The sequence below is a fragment of the Pelodiscus sinensis genome, chromosome 1, assembly GCF_052426305.1.
Source record: "Pelodiscus sinensis isolate ZL-2025 chromosome 1, ASM5242630v1, whole genome shotgun sequence".
Lineage (NCBI taxonomy): Eukaryota > Metazoa > Chordata > Testudines > Trionychidae > Pelodiscus > Pelodiscus sinensis.
In genome coordinates this window covers 356253695-356262401 of record NC_143052.1, presented here as the reverse complement: position 1 = coordinate 356262401, position 8707 = coordinate 356253695, and the positions used below count along the sequence as shown (strand labels likewise).

General features: G+C 48.8%; 1 protein-coding gene across 2 annotated transcripts; it reads left to right on the top strand.

Moving 5' to 3' along the window:
- Positions 1–607: 607 nt before the first annotated feature.
- Positions 608–6335, top strand: LOC142827540 (olfactory receptor 51E1-like). Of its 2 annotated transcripts, XM_089777279.1 has the most exons (2): positions 608–618; positions 5348–6335. In XM_089777279.1, the coding sequence occupies exons 1-2, from the start codon at positions 608–610 to the stop codon at positions 6333–6335; spliced, it is 999 nt and encodes a 332-aa protein (XP_089633405.1). The 2 variants fall into 2 exon arrangements, with proteins under 2 accessions (XP_089633405.1, XP_075779259.2); XM_075923144.2 differs by lacking the exon at positions 608–618 and having other exon boundaries at positions 5343–6335.
- The last annotated feature ends 2372 nt before the right edge of the window (positions 6336–8707 follow it).

The following is an 8707-nucleotide window of genomic DNA, read 5'->3' as shown; positions in this document are numbered from 1 at the left end:
AATGCCCCCAATTAGCCTACGTGTACTCTTGTTCCAGGGCAGATGTAGGGAGATTGGAGACACCTTCACCCCTGGAGTAGCCCCCAGATGCTCTCCATTCACAGGACCATTTGGTTGGTGTTTTACTGAGTCTATTCCCCCGAAGTGACCCCAGTCGCTGTGTGGGTGGGCAGGTCTCTGAGTGGGAGGGGAAGTGGTTTCCTAGGGTTCACCCCTTCCAGGAATGGGGAGCTCACAGACTCCATCTTCTTTTGGATTCTTCAGGTTCCCCTTGATCTGTTCAGGCCGCTTCCCATCCAACACACAGCCTCTGCCAGAGTTGGGGTCAATTTCCTTCTTGGCGTGATGACAACACCGTGGTTACAAGAAAGTCTGGACACCTGGTTCTGTCTGTCATCCTGACACTCAATCTCTGTGTGACAATTCTGGGTCTCAGTTTCCACATCTGTATAAAGGGGATAGTCTCATAGGGACTTTCTTTTCCTAAATGTTTTGACGACCCTGCAGTGAAAGGCGCTGTTACTGTCGTGAATCACAGCTCTCTGGTCCCACAGGGTACCTCTACAGAGCAGGGCAAAAGCTGAATAGAGCTACATCAATTGCGCAGATGAAGTCAACGTAGCTTAATTCGGCTTTTGGCGATATAACAGCTTGCTGTGTAGACGTGCGCTATGTTATTTCAAATTAACATCCGTTATTCCGAAATAACACGTTGCGTAGATGTATCCTTAGGGACAGTCCCATGTGCCTGCAGAAATTGGCTTTCACTCCCCACAGTCATCTGACTCCAGATCTGTATGTTCAGTCTCCACCGATCATACCTGGGCATTTAAATGGTACAAGAGCCTATGGAGACCTAGGTATTACCTGCATTTTTCTTAATAGTCAACAACATTTTTACAATATACACAAGTGCACAGAGCAGCCAACTCCTCTGGCTCACCCAGGGTCCAAGCGTTCTCATCTCCCCTTGGGAAGAGCCCTTAATTGCTGTTTACTCCTTAAGCTGGATAAATAGCCCAGAAGCCCAGACATAGAAAGAGTCACTGGAAAGTCATCAGCTAGAAAATCTCTGTTCCCCAGACTGTTTGCATCCAGATGCTGCTTGTCCCCCAACTGCTGCATGAACCCCACTGGGATTGCACAGAGCTGTATTATAACCAGTGCACACCCTTGTGTTGGCTCTTGGCAAGGGACGCTGCTGCAGATACTGGTCTGGGAGAGGTGTGGGATGTGGCTGCCTGACGGGGATTCCCAGGGAAGACACGTCCCTCTCAGCACTCAGCTCTAGCTCAGGAGCTAACCTCCTCCACAAAGCAAGGTGGGTATGGGACAGAGTAAGTCGGTGTCATTTATGCTCTGCACGGGTACAAAACCAATTAGGGCCCTTGCCCCAGGAGTTTTATTCCAGTGTTATTGTATAAAATGTCCCTCTTTGTTGATGGCCTCTAGCCCAAAGGCAGCTGCGGCTAGAGGCCATCAGCCAAGTGGGCTTTTTAGGATGAAAAATGCTAGTAGATCAATAATAAACAGCAATATTCTCTGGCCATGGCTCAGAGTTGACTCAGACCCACTGAGGCAAAACTCCCCTGGGAGCAAGAACTGAGTCAGGCCCTCAGCAGCCGGCTGTGTGTCACTGTCCAGACACTGTCACCTCCTCCCCGGCATCTCAGGGCTCTGGCTGATCTGCTGGGAAGCAGAATGGTTGCTCGGCCAGTCCCTCCCCAGCCGCTAGCAGGGCCTGGCGTTCTTCTGGCCTTGTGGAACCTCCTCAGATTTCCTTTGTCTGCAGCCTGCATGTGACTGTATCAAACACTGTGTGCGCACGGGCCCCGCTCAGCCAGCGCTCTGGATCCATCGGTGCCTGTCCTGGCCTCCTCCTTGTGACCCCTCTGCCGGCCTTCAGCTCAGGCACGGATTTTATCTCCAGATATTTTCCATTTGCTTCCTGCTCATTGATGGAAATATCTAATGGCATCGGGCGCACATGTGATCCCTTCAGGACCACGCTAAAAACAGCCCCGTTGTTGGCTGACAGGGGCCCTTTGACAACAGCTGTCTGGGATCTGGGAGTGGCCAGATTTCAATGCATTTTGTGGGTGCTCTTCTGGTATTGCAGAGTGTGCATTTTTGATCTGTCAGGTTTCCCTCTTACATCAAACACCTCAGAGAAATCAAGGTGTATTGCATCTGCCCTGTTCTCCTTCTCATCCAAATGCAGTTCCCTTTCTCACTCATATTAATGAATGATTTTTCCATGAAGCATATCAGTGACTAGCATTAACTAAGCCCAGACCAGTTTTTCTATTGTGTCGTAAACTGGTCAATTCTGTAAATATTCAGGGTTTTTTTTAATACGATCTATTTAACACACATCTGCCTTTTATTTGCCTTTACATAAATTCTGGCTCTGATGCTGCCTGATAGTACACTTCTGGTGCAAATAGGGTGTCTATATGATAGATTAGCTCACAAGTCCTGGCTTTGTGACCTCAAGTTTCTATTTTAGATGCTGTTTAAAAGCCTTGTTGACTGAAAATAGATGGGAATATATTTCATCGCCTCATCTTACAGCAGCCCATGTCAGGATGGCCGAGGGGTCTAAGGTGCCAGACTCCAGGCTCCGTGCTTCCTCTATTTGGCAAATGTCACTGCGGAGCCTTTGGCCATTATCTCTGAAAACTCGTGGAGATCGGGAGAGATCCCAGATGACTGGAAAAAGGCAAATGTAGTGCCCATCTTTAAAAAAGGGAAGGAGGACAATCCAGTGAACTACAGCCTTATCTCAGTCCCTGGAAAAAATCATGGAGAGGATCCTCAGAGAATCCATTTTGAAGCTCTTGGAAGTGGACATGGGGAAGTCGGTGAATGTGATATACCTTGACTTTAGCGAAGGTTTTGATATGGTCTCCGCAATATTCTTGCTAGAAAGTTAAGGAAGAATGGATTGGATAAATGGACTGTAAAATGGATAGAAAGCTGGCTAGGCTGTCGGGCCCAACGACTAGTGATTAATGGCTCAATGTCAGGTTGGTGTTTGGTTTCTAGTTGAGTGCTCCAAGGATTGGTTTAGAGCCGGTTTTGTTCAACATCTTTATTAATGACCTGGATGAGGGGCTGGATTGTACCCTCAGCAAGTTTATGGATGACACTAAGTTAGAGGGAGAGTAGATACACTGGAGGGCAGGGATAGGGTCCAGAGTGACCTAGATTTAATTAGAGGATTGGGCCACAAGAAATCTGATGAGGATCAACAAGGACAAGTGTAGAGACCTGCACTTGGGATGGAAGAATCTCAAGCATTGTTACAGGCTGGGAACCGAATGGCTAAGTAGCAGTTCTGCAGAAAAGAACCTGAGGATTACAGTGGATGAGAAGCTGGATGTGAGTCAACAGGGTGCCCTTGTAGCCAAGAACGTGAATGGAATATCGGGTTGCATTAAGAGGAGCATTGCCAGCAGATCCAGAGAAGTGATTATTCCCCTTTATTTGGCTCTGCTGAGGCCATATCTATAGCATTGCAACCAGATCTGGGCCCCCCCCCCAATATGGAAAGGATGTGGATGCATTGGAGAGAGTCCAGTTAAGGGCAACCAAAATGATGAGGGGGCTGGAGCACATGACCTGTGAGGAGTGGCTGAGGGATTTGGGTTTGTTTAGTGTACAGAAAAGAAGAATGAGGAGGGATTTGATAGCAGCCTTCAACTTCCTGAAAGGAGGTTCCAGAGAGGATGGAGCGAGGCTGTTCTCAGTAGTGACGGATGGCAGAACAAGGAGCAATGGTCTCAAGTTACAATGGGAGAGGTCTAGGTTAGATATTAGGAAAAACTATTTCACTAGGAGGGTGGTGAGGTCCTGGAATGGGTTACCTAGGGAGGTGGTGAAATCTCCATCCCTAGAGGTGTTTAAGTCTCGGCTTGACAAAGCCCTGGTTGGGTTGATTTAGTTGGGATTGGTCCTGCCTAGAGCAGGGGGCTGGACTTGACCTTCTGAGGTCTCTTCCAGCTCTATGGTTCTATGATTCTATGATTCTACTACAACCAGTTCTGTCAACAAAGCAAGCCGCTTTTTTGACAGAGTCTAGACACTCTCTTTTGAAAAAGCACAGTGTGGATGCAATAGCACATTTTTAGACAGAATTCTGTCGAAAAAAAGGCGTTATTCCTCATAAAATGAGGTTTACCACCATCGACAAAACTGCCGCGTTCTGTCTACTTACTGTCAACAGAACATGGCAGTAGTTTAGATGCAGGTATAGTTTTGTCGACTAAAGTCCATTTTTGTCGACAAAATCCTGTAGTCTAGACACACCCTAATCATTTCCAGACATTTCCATCTGTCCACATATGGCAGCCTCCCCTGCTCTTATAGCCCATCTGAGAAATCCTCTTTCTATCTGTTACGTCCTTCAGAGTGACCGTGGGTATGTCTACACTGTGGGGGTTTTCCAGAATACTGGAGGTACCCCGGAAAAACTGCCACATCCAAGGAACATGTTTGCTCTTCCACTTTTTTTTGTGAGTAGAGCAAACACTCTCTTTCGGGGAGCCGTGAATTCCTCGTTCTATGAGGGATAAGGGCTCCACTGAAAGAGGAGTCTTTTCCACAGTTCAGGCCCATCTAGACTGAGCCAAATAGCAGAAAAACCTCTTCCGGGAAAGCGATCGGAAAAAGCTATGTAAATTGGGGAGCACAATTTCTGTATCTTTTTCTGAAAAAAACCTATAGTTTAGACCAAGCCTGGGTGAGCAAAACTGAGGGAAAGTCCAGACCAGGTATTTCTCCACCCCATTCTGTTGGCACCGGAACAGTGTTTGTGTTGGGCACAGTTCTGCATCTCTAGCTGTTTCCATTGAGCTGCCAGTGATGACGCCCAGGCCTTCCCCTGAGGGGTGTTCTGGTTGGGATGTTCCCCCGGTATGTGTCTTGGTTTCTTATTTCCTCACTTTCAGACTTTTAGCAACTGGGTGAATTGGGAATTTATCAAAGTTTGGACTCTTTAGCCTTGGCGTTAAGGAATAAAGACGAATAATGAGAATTCACTTATGTTTCCTCCTGGTGCCTATTCAGGTTTCCTGCATCGCAACAGATAGGAACTAAAGATACGTGGAGAATCATAAAATGTGGAATGGGCATTGGTAGGCTGTTCATACCTCACTTCTCTGAATAGTCAAATGTCATTGTTCAGTGTGTGGAGAGTGACCAATATGCTCCACACATGAGAAAAGCCTCCAGCAGTGCATGTCGTGTCTCAAATGAACATTGCCTTTCCAGTCAGGAATTTGTGCTGTGACCTTCACACAAGAGTCTGAGTACATACAAGAAGTCAAGGGAACGTACATGTGAGACCGTTCTGCTTCAGAGCTGGACAACTTCTCCCTTATTCCATGTCAGATTCCAGTACAACAAACTTCACCAACCCCTCCACCTTCATCCTGCTGGGGATTCCTGGTCTGGAGGCATCCCATGTCTGGATCTCCATCCCCTTCTGCACCATGTACATCATAGCCATCTTGGGGAACTTCACCATCCTGTTCATTGTGAAGAGAGAGTGTAGCCTCCATGAGCCCATGTACTATTTCCTCTGCATGCTGGCCGTCACCGACATGGTGCTATCCACGTCCATTGTGCCCAAAATGCTGAGCATCTTTTGGACCAAAACAAGGGAGATCAATTTCAATGCCTGCCTCACCCAGATGTTCTTCCTTCACTGCTCTTCAGCAATGGAGTCTGGTATATTCATAGCCATGGCGTTGGATCGCTACGTGGCCATCTGCCATCCCCTGAGACATTCCACCATCCTGACAAACCCCGTGGTGGCCAAGATTGGCCTGGCCATGCTGCTGCGTGGTGCCATGCTTGCCTTGCCCTGTCCCTTACTGGCCAGGCAGTGGCCATATTGCAGAACCAACATCATCCCTGAGCCGTACTGCTCACACATTGCCGTGGTGAAGCTGGCTTGTGCTGATATTCGTGTCAGCAGTTACTACGGCCTCTTTGTGCTATTCTGTGTGTTGGGTCTGGATGGGATTTTTATCGCTCTGTCCTACACCCAGATCCTCAGGGCCATCTTCAAACTCCCCACCAAAGATGCCCGGCTGAAGACTTTTGGGACCTGTGGCTCCCACATCTGCGCCATCTTAGCCTTCTATGTGCCTGGTCTTTTCATATCCCTTGCAAACCGCTTTGGCCAGAACATGCCCCTGCATTTCCAAGTTCTCATTTCCAACTTGTACCGCTTGATGCCCCCCATGCTAAATCCCATCATCTATGGGGTGAGGACCAAACAGATCCGTAACAGGCTGCTCCGTCTCTTTGCTCAAAAGGGGACGTAAAGTTTTCCCTTGTTGCTCTCATTCTGAGACTGAGATCAGAGAAGAGCTGGTTGGTTGCATGGTGCTGGGCCTTTTTCTCTGAATTCCTGTTACTTTAAGTTTGTAATTCACTTTGCGTGGCCTGTTTGCACTTGTAGCCACTGAAATCCTACTGCCTGTACTTAATAAAATCCCTTTATTTACTATCAAGCCCAGAGTAACTAATTGTTGCACATTCCCCTTTCATTGTTAAAGGGGGCTTACCTGGATGATGTAGTTGGGGTTCTGATCCCATTTGGGGAGCGCTTTCCCTGGACGCTGAGCCCTAAACTGCATTTTCCTCAGACAGGAAAAGGTTCAGTATCCGTATTGCTCTGTGGTGGTGGTGTTCATGTGTTGGGGGAGGGGGAGAGAACAGTGAACTCAGCTGTGTGGGGGGTGACTAAACTACAGGGTTTTGTCGACACAAGTGGACTTTTGTCGACAAAACTATACCTGCGTCTACACTACCGCAGAGTTCTGTAAACAGTAAGTCGACAGAGCGCGGCAGTAAACCTCATTCTACGAGGAATAACGCCTTTGTCGACAGAGTTATGCCAAAACCCGGTGCTATTGCAGCCACACTGTGCATTTTCAAAAGAGAGCGTCTAGACGCTCTGTCAAGAAAGCGGCTTGCTCTGTCAACAGAACTGGCTGTCGTCTAGACGCTCTTTTTTTCGACAGAGGCTTTGTTGACAGTATCTGTGGGACTGAGGACTCAGATCCTTTCACTAGTGAGTTCTACCAGGGTGGTGTCTATGCAAGGAAAGTTCCCAGTGAAAGAGTTTGCCCTCTTCTCTCTCTAAGGAGTGGGTCAAAGCACTCGCCTCATATTTCTCTGAAGGTGAAACTTTTACCTGTGGAATGTTTCACTCTTTTGAAGCTCGCTGGGATCTTTACATTTCTGCATCCATGTGTAATAACCTGAGGGTGGCTGAGTCTCCCTACAGGCAGCACAGCCCTGCCCCTGTACGATCTGCCACGCAGCACCTCTGTGCCCATGAAAGAGAGCTCTGTTGCCAGCACCATTCCCCCTCCTACCCCACAAGGAGCTGCTCCTGCTGACCCAGTGCGGTCCATGGTTGACCAGGGGGGTGTTTTTTCATACCCCTGACTGACAAAGTGCGACAAAGCTAAGTCTGAACTGCCGTGGGAAAGGTGCAATGTTCTGCTGGGCTCCTTGGGGCCCAAACCCAGCTCCTGTCAGTCACAGAGCTCCAAGCACCCAGAGCAGCCAATTCCTCGGACTCAGCCCAGAGCCCAGGAGTTCTCTTCTCCTTTTGGGAAGGCTCCTTAATTGCTGCTTACTGCTCCAGCTCGATAAATAGCCCAGAAGCCCAGACATGGAAAGAGTCACTGGAGAGTCACTGGAGAGTCACTGCCTAGAAAGTCTTTGTGCTCCAGCTTGTTTACGTCCAGATGCCGCTTCTCCCCCAGAGGCCGAGTGAACCCCACTGGGACAGCCCAGAGCTGTTTTATAAGCAGTGCCCAGCCCTGTGTCGGCTCTCGGCGCGGGACGCTGCAGCAGACGTTGGGTTGAAAGAGGTGCGGGATGCGGCTGCCTGAAGGGGGTTCCCAGGGAAGACACGTCCCTCTCAGCACTCACAGGTACCAGCTCTGGCTGAGGGGCTCCCCTGTTCCACAGCCCAAGATCAGATCAACAGTAAGTCTGGGTCCTTTCTGCTTTGCACAGACATAAACATTCTGGGGTGCTTGACACAGAAAGGGTGAGTTTTATTCCAGTGTTATTGGCTAAAATTTCCCTCTTTGAGATGGCCTCTAGCCCCAAGGCAGCTGGACTTCACTTGCAAAGTGGACCTTTTAGGATGAAAGGTTTTAGTAGATGGACAATACAGGAAAATATTCTTTGGCCAGGGACCATACTTCACTCAGCCCTCACTGAAGCAAAACTCCCTTTGGAATTAGACCTGAGTAAAGAGCTCAAGAGCCAGCTGTGTGTGAATGCACAGACACTGTCAGCCGATGGTCAGGGCAGTGTGTGTGTGTGTGTGTGTGTGTGTGTGTGTGTGTGTGTGTGTGTGTGTGTGTGTTACATCTGAGTCCCGTCACAGCGGGCAGCCTTAGGGAAGACCGACGGGCACCCCGAGAAGTTTAACGTCCGTGTCTTTGACAACTAGGACCAGGTTCCTTCACGGTAGGCAGCCAACAGGCTGACAGATGCCTCAGAGTTTACAGGGAGAGCTTATTACACCTCAGACTTTGACTGCTAGGATACATGATCCCTTCGCAGCAGGCAGCCTAGGGAAGGCTGACACACGCCCCTACGGATCTGTCCCTTGGAAGCATCATGATCCAAACGCCCAGCTCTGCCTGTATCTGTCCCTTGTGACCGG